The 26,074-nt window shown below is 36.0% G+C and overlaps 1 protein-coding gene across 1 annotated transcript; it reads left to right on the plus strand.

The window, feature by feature from the left end:
- The first annotated feature begins 1,794 nt into the window (after positions 1–1,794).
- LOC126752908 (synaptotagmin-1) lies at positions 1,795–25,612 on the plus strand. The gene is made up of 8 exons (XM_050463945.1): positions 1,795–2,135; positions 21,562–21,830; positions 21,899–22,277; positions 22,343–22,453; positions 22,517–22,637; positions 22,697–22,887; positions 23,024–23,327; positions 23,399–25,612. The coding sequence occupies exons 2-8, from the start codon at positions 21,616–21,618 to the stop codon at positions 23,575–23,577; spliced, it is 1,500 nt and encodes a 499-aa protein (XP_050319902.1). The 5' UTR covers positions 1,795–2,135; positions 21,562–21,615; the 3' UTR covers positions 23,578–25,612.
- The last annotated feature ends 462 nt before the right edge of the window (positions 25,613–26,074 follow it).

The raw sequence follows: 26,074 nt of genomic DNA on the forward strand, positions 1-26,074 counted from the left end.
TCGAATGATAATTAAGTTTCTTATTAAATTTGAAATTTCTGTGTTTTTGTTTTTAAATAGGGAACATCGAATTGGATCACCCCTTATATGTTTATGTTAAATATAAATAAATTTAACAAGCCTACTAAGAAACCGAGTACGTAATGTAAATAAAATTCCAAAAACCCTAATTTTATTTTTAAAGTCCTTGGAAAGGCGAAAAGAAACTTGTTCCCGTGTGAGAGAGAACAAATAATATATATTACCTTGAAAATGGTTATGATATCTGGATGATCTGTGCAATAAATGTTGCACCAACTTAGATCCATTTTCCATCGCAGAAGCTACTGAGTTGGTGGAACTAAGTCTGACCATTTTATGTTACCACCAGTTCAACATAATCCTGAAGGTTCATCGCAGTATTGTAAAGCTTTACAATACTTATAAATTATTGAGATTTCTCCAATTGTTACAGATTTTTCGGCACTATAATCTATTTCGAGATCGAAAGTTCACTGGAGCATTACGTCTGCGAAATCGATCAATTTCAGTTTCCATTGTTCGCTGCTGTTGTGAACGAACCACACTCCTTCCATTCTGTGCCTATTCACTTTATTGTAATTCACTTCAAAACGCAAATCTGCAATACCAATATAACTGGTATCATTATCATTCTCTCGCTGGTTAACAGTCATTTTCGGCGATCTATATTAGGTCGTTTTCTCATAGGCATTGTAATCATTGCATCAGATAATAATGTTTTCGTGCACCAACAATAGTAACTAGGTACTCGTATAATGCGGGCAGAATGCCGAATCAAGTAGAATTTTTTTTTTCGTTTCCGGTGTTAGCTTCAAGTTCGGACCCTACTCAATTACCTTACACACGCATTATAATATCTATATATTAGTGGTTAGTTTATACAAGTTTGAGGTTCCATTTAGCAATTTATATTAGACAATCTCGAGGAAAGTATTTAAGAGAGCATAACTCTCATGCGATAACAGTCATACATAAAGGAAAAGTTATATTAACTGTAAATAATATTTTAAATTTCTAAGGTTCCTGCTTGACGAATGAAAATCAAGTTTTCTAATTAATGTAAGTATTTATTTTTTGTAGTTATTTCAATGCCAGTAGTTATTATGGTTGCTCATTTATACTTATCTATCATATCGAAATAGAACAAAAAATCTCTACGGATTACGTCATGTAATATTAATAATATCAGTACAAAGTATTATTATCTTGGCAACTCCGTTGTTAGTAGCAGTGAGCAGCACAAGAGAGCGAACTCTGACATTTACTGTTTACGCCATTTTAACAAATACCATTATGTTACTAAAGAGCTTTAGCTGTTAACGGCAGTGAAGCGTGAAATGTATTCCTTGAGCAGGAAGTAAGCGGTGGCGTATGAGTAACAGCAGAAGAGCTTCAACGGCCAGCTGTTGCTTACGAATGAAAGTGCCGCAGGAAATTGGCGCATTATTTACGATTTTAATAATAACAATTTTAAAAGTTTTCTATAAATATATTTTTCTATAATAATAGCGATTTCTTTACCTGATATAATTTTGAAAATAAATTTTTAAAATACTGCCAATATTTATTTCATAAAAGGAGCTTTTATACTTCTGTTAAGGTCCTGTTGTTACTTCTGTCGTGCTCGTAATGTTAGCTCACAGGCAAATTTTAACATTTATGTTTGTTTATATTTGTGTGTATACCAGCTGCGTGAAGTAAAGTGAAAGTGATGTATACCAAAACAACAATAACAGAGTATATGAAGAAGTAAATTTGCAAATACGCAATCAACTCAGTCAATGTACTACCTCGCTGTTGCAAACAACGCTGAACTTTCGCAGCCAACGCATACGCAACGCAAACGAAAGCAAACCAAATAAAAGACAATTCTGTATATTAAGACAATTTGCTGAATAAATTTTAAGCAAAACAAAAGTAAAAAATTTTGTTATTCATAACTAAACAATTGCCCTCTGTGCTAACAGCGAAGCGGGTGTGTATAATTGCTATCATACAGTTGATAAGGAGAGTGAAAAGGCGAGAAAAAGACTTACAAGCAGCGCTAACATATTGTAATACAGTTTTTCCGGAAACAAATTGCTGCGGCATACGAAAGTGCTGTCCACTTAAAGGTGAGTGGAAACTAAGCATATGAATATTTAATTCAATCAATATAATTCGCTTTTAAGTTTATTATATTTTAGCTTACAATAAAAATTAGATTTTTTCTAGCAGTTTCATATCATATCACAAAGTACTCTTCATCACCACCATCAGCTTGCTGCCATAGACACGCGCGGTTAATGCTTTATCATTAACGCCAGCGCTTATCTGAAAGTACACACATACATACATATATACACATATATATATACATATTTGTATTTCTATATATATGTATTTGTAGTTATCTATTAGTAATCGCATATCCTAAATCAATTAGCATTAGCGCAGGGAATCACCACTCATCGCCCTTATTGTGGCTTGTCATCTCCCCACTGTCAGCTGCAGCGCGCTGAAGATCATGAAAATCGCTGACACCCTTGACAGCTTTAATTTTCGCCTGAACTAGGCAGCATTTCGTACATTTTATTGCCACAGCTGCTTTGTCACTCACGTGAAAATGGCTAAAAGAAGTTTCTTCATGTCGCCTATTAACCAACTCACGGCAACAAGCGACAGCTGTTGCGCGTATGGCCTCTTGCCACTTGCACGCCTTGCATATTTCGCTTGCGCTTGTGATTTTGCTGCTGCATATGCATAAATTGAAACGCAACTCATTCGGGCGCCTTTAAATATGTAAAGCACGGTGCACACTTTGAATATTTAACACGCATATGATTAATGCCATGCATTCTCCATAGCTTTCGTCACGCAGTCGAGCAACGCCTGCACCATATTTGCGCTGAGCATTCACCATATTTTCCATCAATATTTACCAGTGGGCTTGTTTGAGTGCTGGCCACATTATTTGCTTTGCTCTTGCTTAAGTATTTGTCAGCCGCGTGTTTACTTGGCAATACGAGTATTGCAATGGCAGAAATGATTGGCTTAGGCGAGTGGCGCCACACCTCCTGAGGCTATAAAGGAAAAAAACGCGAAACGCTATGTAGTCAGGGCAGCAGTAGGACAGGAAGTCGTCCACCGACACCTGTTTGTGCGTCAAGACGCCATTATCTTGTTTTTCTGCGTCGTTACTTGTATTATTTATGCGGCGGACTGCTTGAGTGGCTGTGTATTTGCTGTCTGTTTGCCATCCTGCCGCAGGACTTTTCACTTTGCTCGCATTGTTGTGCAAATAATGAGCGTGCAACGACATTGTTTACACTTGCCACATCTTGCTGTACGCGTGTACGTGTGTTTGCATAAGTTTCCATTTTATTGTGTGCATTATGTTTATTGTTCGCTCCTAAAAACATATCCAATTGCAGGGGCGTGTGGAACTGCTCACAATTAAATGCCACTTCGCGCCGCTGCCCAGTGTAGGTGCTTTGATTGTGGCATCTAAAATTACGTTTCTTACAACATAAGTTTGGCGCAAGGTGTGTGGGGCCCCTTCATAAGAGGGGATGTCTCCTGAATTCCAGTGAAATCAGCAAAGTTTTGCACAAAATGTGGCTCATCAATTTTTATGCGCCGTAATTGGCGGAAGTTCATCTTGTTGCTGGTTTTGTCTAGTTGTTTGCTTTTCTAGACATTTTGTTGACATTTCTAAATTAGCGTGTATTTGCCAACACACGCGAAAAACGTTGTTTGCGAATTTCTTGATTGCAAATTTACCTGTGGAACACGAATCTTGCGATTGCGTGTGCGTGTGCGATTTGTGATTTTGTGCTTTTGCTGATAATTAACGGTTAGTTAGAGTGTTTTTGACATTATTTCGCTCTCCCATCGCAATTTCTTCAGCTTGATGGCGTATTTATATTAAGTCCAGTTTCAAACTTGTTGCAAAACTTATTGCTAAATAAATAAGGGAAGTTGCTTTTAGATAAATACTGTTAGCGTAAAAAAAAAAATAAACAGAATTCACTAAAGTTTGAATCTATGTACACAAACTAAACTAATATTCATTTTAGTAATTTATTGCTTTCTTTTGCACTTCAGGACCTCACTTAATCTTCTGCAAGATGTTTTGTAAATTGTGTTGAGATTCTTGGGTCGTCCTTGCTTGAAGTGTTGCTCTGCCTGATTTTTCGGTCAAGGTGCTGCCACAGATGCTCGATGGGATTAAGGTCTGGGGACTGCGGAGTGTGATATAGAGTTGTTGGTATTCGATATAACAGCCAGTCACTGGCAATTTTGGACTTGTGTTTAAGATCGTTGTCCTCTTGAAAGATCCAATTTCCTGATAGTCCTAATTTTTCAGTGCTTGCACCAACGTTTTTTTCAAAATTTTTAAATAATCCAGTTTGTTAATAGTGAACTCAATGAAATCCAAATTTCCAGATCCAACTGATGCTCTCATACAGCCCTAGACGATAACCGATCCTTCACCGTGATTTACGGTGTTGGTAACACACTTATCGTCAAAGGATTTATTTTTGGATCGCCAAATTTTAGGAGGTTTTTTGGTCCAAATATTTCGAATTTGCTTTTCATCCGTATACAAAACGTTTTTCATGAAGTTTGCAGCCTGATTTAATTAAACTTTTTTGCAAATTCCAAGCGCTTTTATTATATAGGGCTTTTGTGCAATGTTCGCCTGATTGTACTGGCACTTACGGGCTTACCCGATGTCTTCGCTATATCTTTTGATATTTGAACTGCGCTTGAAATTGAATTTGTGTTTACTTTTCGTACTATTGATCGCGCTTCAGTGTCAGTAAGGCGTTTGGTCGGGCAGCCGTGGCAAATTACCAACAGGTGTTTACCATGTTTATCAATATTTTTTTTTATTGTGCAATGGCATCTTCCAATAACTTTTCTGATTTCGTTTCAGTGGTTCTTTGCTTACCTATTACAAAATTTGATATTTTAGCTACTTAAACTCAGAAAAAACAATAGTGTTATGGAAAAATATGTTTTACTACACGCACTCGCTTGACCAGTGAAGGTATCCAAAGAATATTTGCTGCTTCCCCGAAATAAGTATTAAAAACTAAGAACGGTTGTTGCCACCGTTTACTTACTTTTTTGACGCGAAAAAGCTAGAGTATTTTTTTTTAAGTGAAGGCTGTGTTTAGTTATACCCTGAACAGGGTATATAAGTTTCTCACGAAGTTTGTAACACCCAGAAGTAAGCGTCGGAGACCCTATAAAGTATATATATAAATTATCAGTATGTTGAGCTGAGTCGATTTAGCCATGCCCGTCTTTCTGTCTGTCTGTCCATCTGTCTGTCTGTATATATATACGAACTACTCCCTCAGTTTTTTGGATATTGTTTTGAATTTTTGTAAACCTCATTTCCTCTTCGAGAAGCTGCTTATTTGTCGGAACTGCCGATATCGGACCACTATAACATATAGCTGCCATACAAACTGAACGATCGGAATCAAGGGCTTGTATGGAAAACTTTCGCATTTGACGTGGTATCTTCACGAAATTTGACATGGATTACTTACTCCTTAAGGTAATAATATAATCTACGAAAAAATTGTTCAGATCCGCTCACTATAGCATATAGCTTCCATACAAACTGACACATAGTTACTAAAAGAAATGTACCTGTGAAGGGTATATTAGCTTCGGTGCAGCCGAAGTTAACGTTTTTTCTTGCTTTTGTTTCTTAAATAAAACGCATAGATAAGTGTTTGCCGGCTCAAATAAATTTCAGCCAAGCAGCCCCATTTTCGACCGCTTTTTAGGGCAATTGAGGGCGTATGTTATCAATAACGCGCTCAAGATTCTCTTACATGATGCCAATATCACACTTATACATATATGTATACAAGTGGCTTTACATAACTTAAAAAAAATATTCCAGTGGTGTTAAATCACACGATCTGGAGGCCACACCACAAGACTTTCCTTCAATAAATTGATTGTTCCAGTGGCTATATGGCATGTAGGATTGTCTTCTTGGAACCGAAGGCCGTTTACATCAACATTTCCTTTTGACTGTAACATTATGATTGGCTTCATTTTTGAATAAATTTGAACCAACGATTGCCTCTGCCCATAGACCACATCAAAATTTGACTTCATGTGGATGTATCGACGTCTCAAAACTGACTTGTAGCTTAGCATCATTTTAAATGCAAAAATTTGTTAATTAACATACTCATTCACAAAATTTTCTTATGAAAATCGGTATCGGTGGCTATCTTGTTTTGGTCGCATGCACCGAAAGTGTAACGCGTTCAATGAGCGTTTGGCTTCAATATTTGCACAAATTGATTTTTGTAAAACTGCAAACCAAGATCCTTCCCCAAAATCTTCAATAAAGTGTATGGACACAGTACCAGTTGTTGTCCGCGATAGAGGAGGGATTCATTTTGGTCTTCAATAATACTCCGGTGCATAGAAGCAATAGCGCCTTTAGTGCGCACTGAACGCTATCTTAGAGCGCATTTCATTATTTCTTTATAAGGCGGAATGATGTGAAGTCTCACTACACCGAGGCTTACCTTATATTCAGGATATTTTATTTAATGTGTCAGAATCTGATTTGTCGTTGCAATAAATAAATAAAGCAATTAAGAAAATACTGAAACATATTTTTATTTATGGCAATTCTCTTCTTCAACTATTCCATATCAGGACATTTTTTCTTGAACATGATGTTTGAGTTTATGGCTGCTTTTATAGAGTATGCACATTATATGTGTGAGGTATCTTATTGGAATAATGTAGACATGCATCTTTCACCAAAACGTTTACTTATAACACTTATAATATTCGCGTCCCTGGTTGGCTTTATACTGTTAACAGTATATCAGTAACAACGTCCGGTGTGTTTTACGTGGGCACCTGCTGACGACAGCCTTACTCCACGGCGCTCAAAAGCACAGAGGATCAAATCATTGCGTTGATCAATTCCCTAGAATGAAGCATTTTCAGTACTAATTGGCAGTGTGGAACGGACACACTAACCGCCTTGGTAGGGTTCGATGCCCATTAAAACCTCTGCCGTACTTTGGATCCGGCACCCGGTTGCAATGCAACTCCACATTCAACTGACAAGGTCAGTTCTTCCCGCGATTTGGGTTTTAACCACAACCACCACGATACTCCATCCGAGGGGCCAAACCGCAATGAGCAGGTTGGAGTTAACTCCAAGGGCTCCTGCTCCCTGTGGTACCAGAATTAAGTCTCCGGTCAGACCTCGTAGCCGAAACTACTACCAGTTGAGCTTCCATACGGAGTATATCTATAACAGTAATTTATCAATAAGATTAAATGTGAAATTATATATACTTGTATAGCGAGAATAGCTCAATGATAAAAAATCTTCCCGGTGGAAGAAATTAAAGACCATTCAATGACCAAATTAGTTGTTTTTAGTTTCTTCGCAGTTGAGAAGGTAGGTATAATTTGGGTATCAATATTAATTTTGGATTCGGAAATTTGTAGTTTGAAAGCACAACCATATATATTCACCGAAATTAGTTGATCAGCGCCCTTGAAAAGGTAAGGATTTTTTGGGGTTTGGATAGCAGTATTAATTTTATTTTGCGTTTTAAACATGTAAACGGAAATAACGTTTACAAAATGGTTAAAATGAGGAATCTGGAACCTCTGAGCAATACTTTGGTCGTCTGTCAAGGTCCCGTGCACACAACTTCGCAATGCAAATATTTTCGATTTCCGACAAAGTTTCGGTTCTTTTGATTTCCGCGTTTGATTTTAACCACAGCCACCACGAATCTCCAGAAAGGGCCAAGCCCAATGAGCAGACTGGAGTTACCTCCAGGGGCTACTGCTCCCCGTGGTACCAGGTTAAAGTCTTTGGAAATGCAATAACTTCCTTTCAATGAAATCCAGGGTGAACTACGACCAGTTGAGCTCACCAAGCCCTGGACTGTACAGGATTTTGTCGCCTCATTAATCAGGCATGACGAGACGAGTTGAAACTGATTGACTGCCTGTCTATCCGTCCATCTGTCTGAGCAACTTATGACTTGAGTAAAACGGTCAAATCAAAAGGATGAGTTCGTAGATAGGCATAATCTAATGATCCGATGCCCACAAATCGCCATTAATCGAAATCCAATCGAAATAATGCGCCAGATACATTAAATTTTTCATTGAGGATTGCACGACAAGGCTAAATACATATAGGAGCCGGTGTCAAAATTGGATGATAGTCGTGGCACCGTCCACATTTAGGTGAGAGCCCATATACATCGACCGAACATTGGTCAATTCATGAGTTTTAATATCAAAATTTGGAGAATGTTTTTGCAACAACAGCATGCGTTTGAGTCAAAATTGTTGAAATCGTGTCAAAGTAAGAAATCTTTAAGAAATGCAGAGAGAATCTATTTCTTATATCAGGATATCTTCTTGCCTATACGTCCTACTGTGAATTAAAATATTTACCAAAATCCCTTATATCACTTTACCTTGCGATAATATAAATGTTCGGGGACACCACAACTAAATTCTTCCTTACTTGCCCAGTTTTAAAATACAACGATTAGAAATGTTAAACTTTGTTTTTGTAATTATCGATTTTATAAAATAACGTTTTCAGTTAATAGCAGGGATTATATATTTCATTTTCATTAGTTAAATTTGTTTAGAACAAATAATAAGTGATTCCACTAATTTTAATATCGCACGTACCTTCATTTGTAAAAGGTGGCACAGAGAGCTCTAATGTTCTCAACAAAGCCACAGCCAAGTAGATGTAAGTTTCTGGTTTGGAGCTCTGTATACATGAAAGCTTTTGCTAGCCAATGCACCGATGTCACATTTGTTAAATTACAGCCTAAGTTTAATGCATTAATCTAATGAGATTATAAATTTTAATTGCAAATGTGACAGAAATGGTATTGTCGTACTTTTATCCGGTTTACTATCAAGCTAAAATTGCTGGCAATTAATTTGTAGTCTGATTTAATGAGGCAATATAAATTAGCCTTGTATGCACCTACGTACAGTCGTTTCCACTACTTTGATACTATGTTGGATTAATACAGGTTAGTGGTTGGCATAAGAGAATAAGAAATTTAGACACATAAAGAGACCTCTTTAACCTTACGTTTTAAAAGGTGATCCATTTCGAAGTTCCCTACTTTAAAAAAAAAAACACAGAGAAACTTCAAATTTAATGTTTATTATCACTCGAAAGAACATTCTCTGGCATTTATTTTTTGAAGATTATCTCTTTCAAATGTTGGCCGCGGCTCAATCTCAAATTGTTCAAGCATTTCACATTTTAGAAAAACAGTATGATTGGATTATTTTAAAACTAAAGATGGGTCTTTAATTTTAATCTTTGAAGCAGGATTTGATGCAGGGCTAATGTGTGATGTTATGAAAAAATTCAAGTCACATTTATTACTTATTATTATGGATTGACTGAAAGTTACATAAAACATACTGGTATACATCATGCTTGGTAAGCTTATTTATAATGTTGTCAATATTAGCCTTTATTTCACGATGCACATCGATTATTGCCGAAGAGACCACACTTTCTCTGCCCTATATGCTTCAAAGCACTTTTAGTTAAGGGGGTATTCTAGTCTAGAAATGCTATTTAACGGCATTTTTTAAAGTCCAATAAAAAAAAAAAACTAAGAACATTTTTACTATCCAATTTTTTTATCAGATATTTACTGATATTTTAAGAATACAAAAAAAAAATAAAAAAAAAAAATTTGTGTAATAATTTGATTAATTGCGACGCGGTGGCGTGGCGGGGGTTGAAAATAAGGGTGCGCCCTTCCTGACATGATTCCAACACTTTGGGTGATCTGAAAAAAATTTTAATCACTACAAATGCCGCTATCGTGCAGTTGACTAGGATAAATAAAAAAAATATTTTTTCAGTAAATGGCGACTGTTAGAATTTTTTGCCCGTTTTTTGGCAAAGATCAAAATTTTTTAAAAATAGTAAAAATCAAAATTTTTTAATAATCCTAGTTTCAACCATAGAGAGATATATAAAGAAGGTCCACACCAAATTTCAAGTTAATCGGTTCATTAGAACTTGAAAAATCATGTCAGAAGTGTTGTAAATAATAGTTTCGAGAAAAACGCGATTAAAGATTTGAGTCTAACTGCAGGCAGTTTGCACGCTGCGTCACTAAAATAGCTATAAGTCGGTAAATAATAGGAATTTTAAAAATTCCTTTGGGGAATATATTCTTAAAGGTCCAGTCTTTAAGAATATGCAAAAAAAAAACGATTTTTTCAAAATTCTAGACTAGAATACCCCCTTAAAAGAAGGGGTTAGGGTTTCAAGGTAAAAAAATACTTTTAAATATGGATTAAGTAATTTTATTCAGACCGTTTTTACATTATAGAGCACACTTTTGACAATTTTTTTTGTCACTTTTTTAGTTCATATACTTTAGACGCGTTTTTCTCAAAATTACTTTTTCAAAGTCCATGTTGACTGTCATTTCAAAATTATTTGACCGATTCAATTCAAACTTCGGACACATTTTTGACACATAAAATACCGCCCCCAAGGTTTGTCAAGTTTTTGTTTACATTAAGTGTGTTTTCCACCCACAAAATGGGAATTTTAATGAAAAATAGCAGTTTGCACTTTAAATTAAAAAAAAATTTAAATAAAGAAAAGAATTATCAGAGAACGTTGGGGGGAAGATTTGATTATAATGTGACAAATTTTTCTTGGCTTTTTATTTTCGGATAATTTCCAGCGGAGTTATGATGAACACTGCAAATTGTTTTTCTTTTTTGTCCAAGACATTCTAGATTAAACTCGGTTATCGGTTTATGCTTTAATATTTCTGAATTCGAAATTACCCCTTATTATCAAAAATGTACTAAATAATGCACAAATGGTCCGAATAAAATTATTCAATCCATATTTATGAAATAAATTCGTAAAAAAGTCTACCTTGAAACCCTAACCCTTCCCTTAAAGCGACGGAAACTCGACACCGCAATCCATAGAAAAAAGATATTCATTATCCAGATTTGAAATGTCAAAACAGTTTTTTTCTGGAACTGGAAGAAATTTTGAGAAAAAAGAACATCTTGAAATGAAAATCTATAATAAACGCCACATGGTACCGCAAACATTCGTTTTTTTTGCATGTATACGCATTTTTTGACAGATTTTGACATCGAGCAGAGCCAATGCAATTTTATTATTAATATATCTATATTTTTATTGTGTCACGAAAATTGTATTTTTAATAAATGTACATGTATAAATTTTATCCAATAATATCCAGTGAAACAATAACTTTAAAGTAAGCCTGCTATCCTTTGATCACCCAAGTAATTGCAATAGTGAATTTTAACTTCTACTCTTTGAGGAACTTTTAAAGTAACTGTAATATAATGCTTAACTAAAACGTGATTTTGCACTAAATTTCTGTGCTGCGACGAACGTCCTTATCAGCTTCGCAAACTGGCGTTCAAGACTTCAGGCAGTGTTTAAACTCAAAATCCTTATACTGCCAACTAACTTTCTCAATGCCAGAATTATTTTATAATCGCCAATGTAATAACAGTGAATTGAGACTTTTTGCAAGAAGGGGAAATCTAAACATCCTCTCCATTCGTCACTGTCTTTGGAGAATACTACAATGAAATGAAATTGTTAGATTAAATTTCAGCAAAACAAACTTCACAATCAAAAAGAGAAGACAACCTTAACACTGATAATTAAAATGGGGATACTCGTAGCACACATCCTCAGAGCAAATATTGTACCAGCAAGCAATAAATTCTTACTTAGCGCGTATAGAGAAGAATAAAACAAAATGGGGTGAATAAAAAAGAAAATGCAAGATTAAGACAATGTACAGTAACCGCACATAAATCCCAGACTATGGCAAAAAGTCAACTGCACACTGCCTCGCGTGTATAAATATACTTGTGGCTAAGTAGATATGTTGGGTGTTTATGTAGACGGGTCCCGCTGTGTAAGTAACGGCCGAATGGGTAGTAAATTAGGTAAATAAACGCGGCAGCTTCCGCAGTGAATGTGGAAACAAGGGCTGCCATGTATTTTTTGAATAATGTTTTTATAAGCAAGGTTAAGTAAGTTTAAGTAATATGTATATATTTAACGGTATGTAAATATTGGTTTAGTTTGAAGAAGACTTTTCTACCGGTCTCTGAAAAATTAATTGTAGAACTATTACAAAAGTATAATTTAACTAAAAAAAAGTATACTATATAATTAATCTGCTCTTTTTACATATGCTGTCCTTTATGTTTCGGGCTATGGCAACCCTAGCGTTGCAATGTGGCAAATCACAACTTTTTTGTAAAGTCTGAAAATTTTGATGTTTTTACATTACATCACATTTTACATCAGCACATATTTTTATTGCATTGCTATTTGTGTGGTATACAGTACCTTAAAATATTCATTTCAGTCAAAAAATGTAATAAAATCCACAATATTTTAGCGCTAGTATGAACTTAATTCAATATTTAGTTTCACGGCTATCAAGCTCTAGCAAGGACCAGTGTTCATCGATAATACGTATACGGTGAAACCTATTGAGGTGGTAGAACAGTCCAAGACGATTTTCGTGAAGGTCATTTAAAATCAGTTGTTGTTGCGGAAGATACTGTGATTGATTCAGACAATAATACGGATTACCGAGACGACCATACATTCAATATTGCATGAACATGACTGTAAGACATTTTTTTTATAATGGATCCCATACAATATGTCAATCGCTCAAAAAAAGTTCGTGTCGATTGGCCGGTGCTTTAAAACACTCTTATGACATCAGCCGTAGGAGTCCGAAACAACTTCATTTTTGAGTACACAAAACATTGAATTGGTAAGTCATTCACCGTATAGTCCTGACTAGGCCACTCCTTTATGTCCTCGTATGAGTCAACGATTTTCGACACCTGAAAAGGCGGTTGATGCCTTCAAACGGCATATTTTGGAGATATCTTAATCAGAGTGGCAAAAGTGTTTCGAAAAAATATTTGTTTTTGTTTTGTAATTCCGAAATATTGAAGGCAAACTACGTATTTTCATACTACATTAATTCAGTATCTGAAACCATAATTTGCTGTCCTTTGGTGTCAAGATTTCACTGCAGACTTCAAAGCAGACAGAGGTCTCCTTTTGTGGTGGAAATTAAGCAGCAAATTGCATGTTAGCCATTCTTGAAACTTAACAGAGCTCAAGGAGAGCCGAAATCATCGCATTACCATTTAAGATATTTGAAAATGAAAAAAGACCCCTAACAAAGACAGTTCAAATTTAAAGACTATATTAAAAAAAATATGTCAAATATAAAAATCAAATAAAATAAAAATATTGAATATTACCTTATCGCCATAAAAGGTGACGCAGCCTCGATCTAAACCAATTTGCAACGACTGTCCTTCTGTCCTGTGTGATGGCTTTCATCAGCACCAGTTGGTTATACAACTGAAATTGGCTAAGTTTCCTTCGAACTTAACAATCATGCGAAACTTTCCATGAAAACGCAGAGGGCATGCTACGTCCCTTGGGAAAACGAGTAAATTGGTCGTGAAACTAAATAAAATGCCGCAGGTAACAGCCATGCAATCAAAGGGGCAATGGTGTGAATACAAAAAAGCGCCGAGCCACTAAGATTTGTTAGCCACACACAAGGTCGTGCAATCCGTGAGTTCCACTCACACGCTATTAAAGTGCCTTAGAATTCCTTTAACTGTTCGTTGGTGTAGTCGTATGTCAGTGGGCCGGTGAGCAGTTACGCAAAAGGGCACTGTTCCTTGCTAAAGGCACAGCTAAATTAATTTCATTTAGACTTTATGAAATGTGCACTTGTACCATTTTGATTGTTGAATGCTCCGCACCTTTCACGCTATTTGAACATATTGTTATGTGCCGTAATTTATGCCTGTGCTGTCAGAAACGAATATAATTGAGTCGTGAGCGAAATGAATACAAATAGATTCAACAAGTAAGGTGGACAGGTTCGGTCATAAGGAAGCATTATACGTAGTCATCGGTAGCAAGTATTATAGGTGAAGTTTATTGTTTTTTTTTGGTTTGTTGATGCTTTCTAGTGAGAAATTAGTCCCAGAACATTTTGCTATCATGCCTCCTTATGCGTTACTACAAAAATCGTTATACCTGGTTATGCATGCGTTGCCTCTGCGTGCATGCCTTATTGTTTTAAATGTCAAATGCGTTGTAATTTATTGCACAATTTGCTTCGTTCGATAGTTATTTCCCACTTGCACAATTTCATTAGAGCTTTTAAAAAGCGATTGGAGAATTGTGCGCTGTTGCTGTTACATAGATCCACCAGACATATGGCGAGTAGTGAGTTTGTAATTGATATATTTGCAGTCAACATGCCGTAGCTAGCAACAAACTGAAGCCAAGTTTTTTTTTGAGTTTGAATATCTGACTATTCTTCAAAACACTATGATGGATTGCCTTGCTTGAACTCAAAGTAAACGTGGCAATTCCACATGATAGACAAGGTAGCGACATTGAAAATTCGACCATACATTGAGTAAAGTACAAGGACGGTCCGATCAGCAAAAAAAGCGAAAATTTTAAAAAATGATAATTTATTTCTGAAATTGCACCACCTTTCTTTTAAAGTACGTTTCCTGGAAGGCTGTTATTTACAGACTACCTATGCTGCCGTCGCGGTGCTAAACTATTCATTTGACCAAAATCTCTAAATAGCGAATGATTTATATTTATTCAAGTCTAAAAGAGGACAAATCTGTAGAATACGGTAAATAGGTTAGCCAAATTTTTTTTTGGTTTTACTATTTCTTGTGTCTTTTTTTGTCTGTCGAGAGGCACACTGAAATGCAGAAACTACGCTTAAATAGCATTAAACTTTGTTGAGACGGGGTTGTGCTTCCTGTCCGGACATCAGAGACCTTTTTCATTAGCCATTGAAACCAAACTACGAGACCAATTCGGCTGAAATTTCGACAGTAACTACACATTACCAAATTTCTCTTCCTATAGTAGCTATCAGTAGCCAGAAGGTAGTGCTTATTTGTTTAGCTGGGTTTGCTGAAATTTTCAAGCCTTCGTAGTCCCAGGACTACAGGGTTTTCCAATGAAAGTGATATGATTTCTTAAAAAAAAAACACAATTTAATCTTTAAGGAAGTTCAAATGTTTTAAATTTAAAGTGAAGTAAAATCGATACAATTAAGTTCTGAATATAACCACATTCAAATGGCCTCCACGACTTCTTTTGTAGTAACGTAGTTCTCCAAACTTTTCTCGTAATAATTCGGTTATTGCACGTGCTGTGTTGCATAAAACTCCGTGTTGTTGGAACTATATGTTGTCAAGATCAACTTCTTCCAATTGCGGCCATAAAAAGTTAGTTATCATCGATCTATACCGCTCTTCCATTGACAGTAACGGTGTCGCCAGCACCACTGGATGTGGTGTGAGACAGTCCCAATTTTTGAGAACGTTTTGTAATCGACAAATTGCGTTCTTCAGCAACACTTGTTTGAACGGCAGCAATATTCACACGACTTCCACTTAATTTTGCATTTAGATACTTACAAATTATACCATCCCTATTGGAAAACTCGGTACTTATACCACTATAGCAACCTATCTTACATACTAGTATAGCCGTGGCAAAATCGTTCAGTACAGTTTTGACGTTATAACCAGAGATAAAGAGATCCCCAACTCTCCTGTCACTGGAAATGTGAGAACCGTTCACCTACCGAACTTTGACAGTTGACTGGATTTAGGTTTTGATGTTTTGCAATTGGAATGACTGGAACGGCCAGATTGAAATTATACCAAAAATATATGTGAACGGAGGAATTTGTTGCCGCCGTTGAAGATCACTTATAAAAATTTAGAACAATGAAAATCAAAGAAAATGCTAAATTTAAATATATTTCATGAAACGTATTGCATAGTTGAATTATATTTCAATTACAAATGATTAAAAACATTTATTAATTGAGAACTAACAGGCTTAATTCCCCGTATTAAGTATTGAAAGATCAAAAGTTAGTTATTTCAATATACCATAAAATCATAAAAACGGATATATATTAAGTCCTATATATAATAATTTGCAATCGTAATAAATGACCAAAAATTCTTATTTTGTTCGATCTGGCCATAATGGAAAAAGTTATAAAAAAACGCTTATTTTGAGGCGCTCTCACACTGGAATAAGTTGGGCACCCATTATCCCTGGTTATAACTTTATTCCCAAAAACTTATTTTTGTAGTATCTCCTCCCGTTGATACGTAAAACGGACACGGCTTAGCCACAGCTGACGTTCGATCGCTGTCTAATATATGTGGCATTCGAAGGGGTTTAAATTAAATTAAAGTGAGTGGCTTGCCGCATTTTATTCATTTATTTAGATATATTCCATTTATACCGTTTTCCCCTTTGAAAGATCTAAGAAAATCAAACGTTTTGAAGGTATGTATGTGTGCACAATTGCGGTGCAATTTCTCGCTTCCTTGGCAGGTACAAAGTGTGTTGCAAATCTGCTGACAGCAGCCATATGTTATAATTATAACGTAGAGTGGCGTAATGCGGGAGCTTTTCAATGGGATTGCCAACTTTCCTTCCTTCAGGCATTCGCAATTCAGCATCGGATCACACATCCATACATGCGTCATTGCGTTGGTGTACGCCCATAAGCTTGCATATATGCTTGTGTAAAATAAATGTCTGTGAAGGGCTTAACAAATTGTCGTGGCGTATAATAATTTCCAATTAGAGGTTTAGCTGCAAGTGTATGTGTATATAATGCAGCTTTTATGCTGGTCATTCGCCGCTGATACTAATGCTGGAGCTATTTTCCTCTCTAGTGATTTGGTGGGGAATTTACTTTCAAGTCACTGAAGTAAATGTGTTGCCAAAATCAATTATTCTTCTTTCTCTTTATTGGCGTAGACATCGCTTACGCGGTTATAGCCGTGTTAGCAACAGCCCGTCAATTGTTCTTTCTTTTCACGGTTTGACGCCAATTGGAGATTCCAAGTGTCCAGCTCCTTTTCCACCAGGTCTTTCTATCGGAGTGGAGGTCTTCGTCTTCCTCTTCTTACCGCGGCGGGTACTGCGTTGAATACTCTCAGAGTGGAGTGTTTTCATCCATTTGGACGACATCTTGATCCTGACAGAGCTTTTGGTATTGCTCAACGTCAGTTTACTATTAGTTTTGCGCCTACACCAAATTCAGATATCGCGGCATAAAGGCAGCTTCTTTTCATGCTGTCAAATGCAGCTTTAAAATCGACGAATAGGTGATGTGTATCGATCATCTTTCCATTGGTCTTTTTCAAGGTTGGTGCATGGTGAATACTTGGTCCGTTGTTGATTTTCCAGGCCTGCCATACTGATAAGTCCAATTAGTGTGTTGACGGTGGGCTTTTTTGATGAGGCTTATCTCACGATAGTTTGCGCATATTGTGGGGTCTCCCTTTGTGGATTGGGCAGAGCACACTTAAATCGTCAGGCATGCCTTCGTCCATATTCCACAAAGAGGCTGATGTATGCTGTTTATCAGTTCTTCGCCGCAGTATTTGAAAAGCTCGTCCGGAAATCCATTGGCCACTGCCGCTTTGTTATTCTTCAAACGGGTAATTGCTATGCGAACTTCTTAATGGTTGGGCAACGGAAGGGGTTCTTCAACTCATGGTGTTAAACTTTTACTACAAGAGTTCAATCAACTACCATCTTATAAAAATAACTAATAATTTTCATACTCTGTGAGGTTAGTATTCCGGATTCGTTTATAACATACACAAAATAACATAAAAGCTCTGAAATTCAGTGATTTTTAGTATCACAACCGTAGACTTTTCCCTGTGGGGATATGTAAAGTCTAAAGTCTAGGCGGACAATCCCTCTTCTATTCAAACCATGGAGCAAAACATCACCGTATCGTTCGCGAGTTACCAGTCGAGATGCTCGAAAATTGGAATCAACGAATGGACCAATCTTCAAAAAATTAATGCCAAAGATTTTTCTTACGAATGATAATAAACATTCCCCATTAAATTTGAAGTTTCTGTAGGGAACCTCGAAATCGATCACCCTGTACGTCGTTATTATAATTTGGTCATTTCGGCTACAACACTCTGCTGTAATATGTAAACCGCTATTGTTACATACTTTCGTTGATACTCCCTATTGATTTTTGTGTTGTCAACGTTGGGTATATGGTTATATTTAGATAACAGTAAATAAAAGCGACGCAATAAAATGCCCTTCTTTTGTTATGTCTAAAACCACAAAATAATCGAAAGCAACCACAAACACCTATTGTGCATTACCTTTTGTCGCAAATTTTCCGATTGTGTCATATATGTATATCGATATCGGAGCTAACATGCCCCTTAATACATTTGTATAAGCAACAAATATTTTACATACATACATATACAATAGGTGCAAGTGTGCTATTCATATCCGCATTACTTTGGTCTGCCGGCACTTCAACCGCAAAATAATTCTCAATAAACTGACAGTTTTCATAAACAAACCTTCACGCCCATAGTGTATGTCATAACAATATATAAGTACGAGTATTAGGGGTATTCATATAACGAGACGTTTCCAGTGATATATAGAGACATCATTTACTCAAGTAGGGTAACAAAGAAAATTACATTTGTTATTGTAAGTTTATAACCAAACTATAAAGTTGTAAGCGACTTTTCACCCGGTTTGACAACGGTATTACTACAACTTAACCATTGTAATGTACATATATAGGGGCGCGAGTAAGATTTTGTTTTCACCGTTGGATAACATCATATAATTTTCATGGAAATATACCCACCTTTGATTTCCTAGGACGAATCAATCACTGAATTAATTATGTTATCTTATTTTTATCGGAAATATTCACGGACATATTCACCGGCGGACGAGCAGCCAGACATCCGACATTTTAATGCAAATAACTTTTTAATTTGTTTATGTGTTCCCAACAACAATTCCATGCAACCTGTTGCATTCTATGGAATTGATTAACATTTCTGCGTTTGCATTCGCGGAATTCTATCATTTTGTAAACAACGCTTCAGACAGATTTTATCATTTCATATGTCAATAAGATAAAATTACCATTTCATCATGTTAATAATCAAAAGTTCTCGTTATATGACTACCCTTAATACATATACAGTTAATGCAGTTGCGGAAGTAAGTGCTTTGGAGAGAGCATTATTTTGTTATATGAGTATGAGTTAGCTCTCTTTAAACTCTGCTAGTTTTATATTTTATGCTTATCGGAAAGGCAAAACTGTATTTGCTATCACTTTAATATGAATGGAAAACTAGAATATATGGCAAAAGCTCCAAAGGTCATAAAAACCTAGTATATGCTTATGTGAAGAATATGGAATGTGTTACTCATAGCAGTATAAGTATATTATCTATAGCCAATAATGAGATAATAAAAATTTACATACATTTATGGGAAATCACGTGTTGGAAGCTAAGCCAACAAGTAAGGAAGTGGTAATTTCAGAAAGGCGGTAAACTCATGATATTGTTTTATAAAAAAACTTGATTTTCTTACGGTATTTAATAGACGCTGAAAACAAGCTTAGGATCCCCTCGCGAACTCAAGCGTATATCAGAGTTTTCGGTCACGTCCTAAAATATTGGAATATTTTTAAAATATTATATTCGATATTAGAAATGCCACTGTTAATGGTGTTATTGCTCCGGTGCTGCAATACTGTTTCAACTAATTTGTTCAAAACCCATATCTTAGAGGGAGGTAAAGAAATATAATGTTAATAAAAGTCTAGTAAAATGAAATCCGTTATCTTTGTTTTAAAATGAAGACTTTTTAGCATAGTGAAAATGGTCGAATTTTGTTCAAAAATGATGGTGATTTCATAATGCAACTCTCGTAGCAACGCTTGTGCCTTTAGAAATTGGAACTATCAATTTAGACAAGCATTTCTGGAGGCGAATTAAAAGCAAAATCATTCATAGGTAGTAATAATTATTGTCAAGTCCAGACTATAAATTGGATACATAAGAACTTCCCAACCAAACTTCCGGAATATCTGGTGTGTCTCCATCAATGTGCGGGATGCTGATGGCGCACAATATCTCTCCTATTGGATAAAGCGGACCGCAAATGGGCAATCGCTTTCTTCAGACTGTCTAATTGTAGACAACAAAGAACCAAAATAAGAGTTTGATCGTAGGGGAGTAGCTCATAGCACAATATTCTCTGTCAATTCCACCAAACACATAGCAAAGCCTGGCTTGACCGCCGTTAACGCCGCCTCACAGCGATTCGAAAACGATAGTTTTAGCGTGACGTTGCCGATATTGAGCCACATTTCATCTTCATAACCATTCGCTTCAGAAATTAATAGATTTTTGTTGCTATTCAGAAGCGATTCGGGGATACAAATTAGATCTATGAGGTTTTTTCTATTAACTCATGTGGCTTCCAAACATAGAGATAATTTTTGTAATGGTTTTAAATGAATTTTTGAGCCATGTGTAACTTCTGGGCAGTGTACAAGTATATACATATTTATGTATACATATATATTATAATTGAAAGGTCAAAGAGCGCCGTTACTTGTATTTGACATTGAAATCCCATTTTCTTCATCTCTTTTTTCTTCAGTTCAATTGCACTAGATTACAGTCGCTTTGCGACTATGATTTTAGAGGCTCTTTCTTGCTAATTTTAAACTTAAATTCTAATCAGAACACCACTGTGGGGCATAGACATCTTAGTACATCAGTCGCAAATTTTTCAGATTTGTTGAGTAGTGTTATTAATAATTTGGTTTGATTAGTGGCCAATGTATATATGTTATATGCATTAGATCTTCCTATTAGACTGTAGCAGCTAAATGAAACTGTACAAAAATTGAAGAATTTTGAATATAGCATATATGTATACATACATATATTCTTGTATAGGGTTCGGGTCAGCATTTATTATTTTTGCTAACGCGATTTGTTTCAAGTATGTAATACTAACAGCAGTCAACTTACATTATATTGTATGCGAGTCTGTTTGCTCCGACAAAATCATGTAGTCTACATTTAGGCGCCGACACTGATAACTCGTTTGTTGTTTCAAGATAAATGTGGGTATGTACATATATATTGTTTCGAATGATGCTTACCGAACCTTTACACGTGACTCTATATCTAATATATAATCTTCTATACATATACATATGTATAATCTATTCGCAAAAAGTGAGTAGCTTGATCCAAAAAAAATATTGCTTGTCAGCCTCTAATTTATTGATCGACTCAACTTATGTGTTTGCATTGAAAAGCTGCCGTGCTTTGTGCGTTGTGACAGTAATTTATTTAAGTAATAAATACACATTAACGAAATAAAATGTTGAGGAAACGCAAACAAAATCAAACTTTTGAAAGCGCTGATAACGCTTTGATTGGCAAAAGCTTCCATTCAGCCGCTATGCAAATGCCGTATTTCTACGATATTCTTCTCTACTCGTTTACAGGAGCTTTCCAGCAAAACTTGCTGTCGCAACAACACTTAATAGAGAAACGCCGAGATGCCTGCACTAAGTAACGGCAGAAACATGGACATTGTAATCCGCGAGGAGGATGTGTCGGTGGCACAGGTCGGCATTTATGCGTCCATATCCTTTCTGGTGGTGACTGTTGTGGGTGCATTGTTCTATGTCTCGTGTTCGAAAAAGTATCGACTGAATTGGTTTGAGAAAAATTTACTGGAATCGGCTGCAGAGACACAGGATACCGAACAGTGGTGAGTTTACTTGCACTGAAAAAAATTAAAGACACTGCAGACATATAATTTACTGCTCAATTCAACAGCACTGATCCGCTCGTTGCTGGCACTGCAGCTTTTAATGCGGACAACATCAGCGAATGTTCGCGTTCTCGTTCGATTTGCAAAGGCAATGTAAGCCCCACATCCATTAATACTGACGATCCCACCTTTTGGGTGCCACCACCGCGCAAGACAGTGCAACAACAGGTTTCAACATCTGCTGAAGAGTCCCCACCACCAACGCCCACCTCACCAACGGGTAGTCTGAAATCGAACACGCTCTCGATGTCTTCAACAAGTTCCGTGCCTATAACACGTTCGGATAAGCACGTCGTCTTGGGCATGAACCCTAGCAGGCCAAAGGTGGCGTCGATGAGCGCGAAATTGGACCACACAAAAATTGACATGTCTCTCTATAGAAGCGTAAGGCAACTCTGTTGGCTCAATGTTTATGAAAATATAACTCTTAACATTCTCACTGCGTATAGAACTCGCAACAGAAGGGATCGCCGCAAGGTAGTGATGATATTCGTGGCAATATTCATTTGAGTGTGGTCTACGACACAATAGCCGGCATGCTCTCCGTACATTTAATAGAGGTGAAAAGTTTAACAATGATGTGGATTTGTATTTGTAAAAAAATATGTTTTACTCTTTCCTAGGCACAAAATTTGCAACCGCGCGACTTTAGCCGCACAGCAGACCCATATGCCAAAGTACGTCTGCTTCCCGAGAAGAAGAATTTCTGGCAAACGCGCATACACAAGAAAACTCTCAATCCTAGTAAGTAACTTTTAGTTTAATTCAATGACGTTTCACTAAACCTTTGTCAATTTTTATAGTTTTCGATGAGGATTTCGTCTTTGAAGAGAATGCAAGTGTAATCGATAAGCGCACAATTGAGATTTTGCTCTACGATTTTGATGCGTATTCACGCCACGTCTGCATTGGAGGCGCCCAAATACCGTTAAACAGCTTGGATCTGAGCGAAAAAGTTGAGTTGTGGACACCGTTAGGCTCCTGCGCAGAGCAAGTAAGTAGTTAGTTGGTAACAGCTGCCAATATACCATAGATAGAATGCGGACATTGTTCTGCTCTTCGGCACGTAAATGGTCTGTTGAAACCGTTATATTAATGCATGTGTTTTGTGTTTGTGTATTTGAATTTAGGACATGAAGGTCGATTTGGGCGACATTATGGTTTCGCTCTCATTTTTGCCCTCAGCTGAACGCCTGACCGTGGTATTGATCAAAGCGCGCAACTTACGCATAATAGATGATTCGCGGAACTCATCAGATCCGTATATTAAAGTAGCGCTACTGTCCGATGGTAAGAAAATCAAGAAGCGTAAAACTGGTGTCACACGTAATACCATAAATCCGGTATATAACGAAGCGCTAACATTTGATGTTAACAAGGACACATTGAAGAATTGTCTCATTGAGTTTACGGTCGTTCACGATGGACTGTTGGGTAGGTTGCCAAACTTCTTGATAACTTGTGCTTGCAATACCATTTCTACTGCAACTTTTATTTATATTTAGGCTCCAGCGAAATTCTGGGTCGTGCAGTCATTGGCAACTCTGCAGAAGTGCGCCCCGAAGAACGTATGTTTTTCGAACAAATGTTCCGTTCCAAAAATTCACTCGCCCAATGGGTTCCACTGCAGGAGGCTAGCAATCAGCGCGGCACTTTAGCTAATCCACCAACCAATGTGAATTAAATGTTAGATAACAGCATAATTTGCTGTTCGAACAGGCAGTTACCATAGCGCTGTTATTGCAGCACAGTGAGTTTAAACATAAAATGTTAATGACAGAGAAAGTTAATAGCAGCGAATGTTAATAACACAAATTGTAATTTTCAGAAAATGTTGAAGCAAAAATTCTCTACAAGGAAGAATTGACAACTTTTTTCCTTTAGTGAATTAATAAAATTAATTACATTAACATTTTCAGCTGTTATTAGTCAGCAGAAAATTAATTTTAATTCTACTATGCATGTGGGCGTATTTAAAAAGACAACAAAGAAAGAGATGGCATATTTTCATGTGTTTAAAGTTTACTAAAACCGCTGCATTTGTGTTTAGTTCTGTAAATGCAAGTTTTGTGTGCAGCTCAGGTAGCCTATATGTATGCGTCTATACCTATAAACTATATATACTTGTATGTACAAGATATTTGGACATGTATACATACATATGTATACAAAAATATATATTTTTAGAAAAGCTTAGATTATGTTTTTATGGTTATTTCTTTATGTAAGTAATTCATAGGCTGAAAAGGCTTTGGCTTGATTGGAAGATCGGCTTATCATTGACTGGGGGTACTTACCTAAGAGTTTCATAACAGTTTATTTAATCGCTCTCAACTCATTAGCCTCAAAGTGACGCTCCCTCTGCTATTTTAGTTTGCAATGACAAAAAGTGAGTTTTATGTTGGAAAAAAACTAAAAATAAGATAAATATAAATCTAAAAATATATAAATATTATTACCGGATGGAACAAACATAACAAATTTTCAACATTTGCAAAGCAATGTTATGATAAGCGTTAAAGTAAATCTCTCCCAGCATATTCAACAACCAAGCACAGGTTAGCTGAACTTAGTTAACATATGATGCAACCTGTTCGGGAAGGCCAGCACATTTATTGGGACCTGAAAACAACGCTGAAAGTCATATAATGCGCTTGCCAAGACTCGCTGGTAAGATATTTTACGCAAATGAGTTGACAAATGGAGACTATGCCGAGCAAAAAAGTTATATTTTCATTCAAATGCACGTTCTTTCAACGTTAAGCCCAAGACTTTTCAGGCCATGTAGTAATTATTTACTTAAGGAAGTCCTTATATACTTATATAATTTACTTGATAGTTTAATAGCATTTAGATGTAATTTTAAATATTTTAATAAGCATTGTGTCGATGAATATTTTCTACTAATAATGCTTTAGTTTTATCGCTGTGTTTTTTCAATATGTAATAGATTTGAGAAACATTTTTCTTGTGCTAAGTAAAAGTTTATAGATTGTTTTTATAGGTGATAAAGCAAATATTCCATTTGAACCATTACATTATATATGTGCGTATGTATGTATACACTTATGTATCGTAATTGCTGACACGGATTGCAGGGAAATGAAAAACTGAATTAGCTTAGTTTCAATAAGTATTAATGCTACAAATATTCCATAAGCTTAAGCAATTTGTTCAGCGTGCTACTACATGTGCTTTCAACACTAAATATTGGGCATTCGGGTGAACCCTCAAGCAGGAAGCTGAATTTACAAATAGTTACGACCACGCTTAACTGTTAATCGTGTGCAATTCTCCAAGATTCTATGTCAAAAAGTACCTAAAGTTATATATTCTTAGATAAATATAGAAATCCAGAATTTATATATAATATACTATATATTTTTATTGTCACTAAATGTTTATACATTATATCAATAGTTGAACGTATGCATGTATGTATGTAATTGAACAAAGCTTACTTAGAGTACCATTATTGATCGTCTAACAAATTCGGATTAACTTTCACACCAAATGTATTTTTTAAGAAAAGGAGTCGTAGGTATATATATATATATTTACTGAAATATAATCGACAGTTTATAAATCTATGTGGATATAGTGGTAAGATTTTCAGGCAAATATTTTGTAATAATAATAGTTTTCTAATTAATTTTTGTTGCGTATATGTAGTTGTTACTAAAGTAATCGTATGTATATAAAATAAAAATCGAACAAAATGTCTGGAGTTTTAATTAATAATGGTAGCATGGATTTGAAAGTAAAAGAAGGATTTGAAATTAATGAAGAGCACAACTCGCCGAGATTTTGGGAATTCTGAAAATCATAGCTCTTTTCGATTCGACATTTCTGTGGTCGCTTCTGCGCTTTTGTCAATAAAATAAAAAAAAAATAAAAGTAACAACAAAGCTATCGATGTGTGTTCGTACATAACCCCGCATCTTGACAGGCAAAAGTTTATGGCATACTAACCGACGAATCTATTGCCATTGCCATAGCTAAATCTGTGTGTGGGCATTTGTTATCATAACATAATCATTTGCGAAAAGGCCTCGAGCAGGCAAGTACGAGCTATAGAAGCGCTTAAAGACTTGAAAAGGCTTTATAAATTCATAAAAAAACAAGAAAAAACGTTAACTTCGGTTGCACCGAAGCTAAATACCCTTCACAGGTGCATTTCT

The sequence above is a fragment of the Bactrocera neohumeralis genome, chromosome 3 (genome assembly GCF_024586455.1).
Source record: "Bactrocera neohumeralis isolate Rockhampton chromosome 3, APGP_CSIRO_Bneo_wtdbg2-racon-allhic-juicebox.fasta_v2, whole genome shotgun sequence".
Taxonomy (NCBI): Eukaryota; Metazoa; Arthropoda; class Insecta; order Diptera; family Tephritidae; genus Bactrocera; species Bactrocera neohumeralis.

What these genes read in the sequence shown, in the direction of transcription:
- LOC126752908 (XM_050463945.1), top strand. Translation starts at nt 21,616, where the DNA reads ATGCCTGCACTAAGTAACGGCAGAAACATGGACATTGTAATCCGCGAG. An exon ending in CAAGAAAACTCTCAATCCTA is followed by an intron (nt 22,638 to 22,696) that starts GTAAGTAACTTT and finishes CAATTTTTATAG; the next exon opens with TTTTCGATGAGGATTTCGTC. An exon ending in CGTTCACGATGGACTGTTGG is followed by an intron (nt 23,328 to 23,398) that starts GTAGGTTGCCAA and finishes ATTTATATTTAG; the next exon opens with GCTCCAGCGAAATTCTGGGT.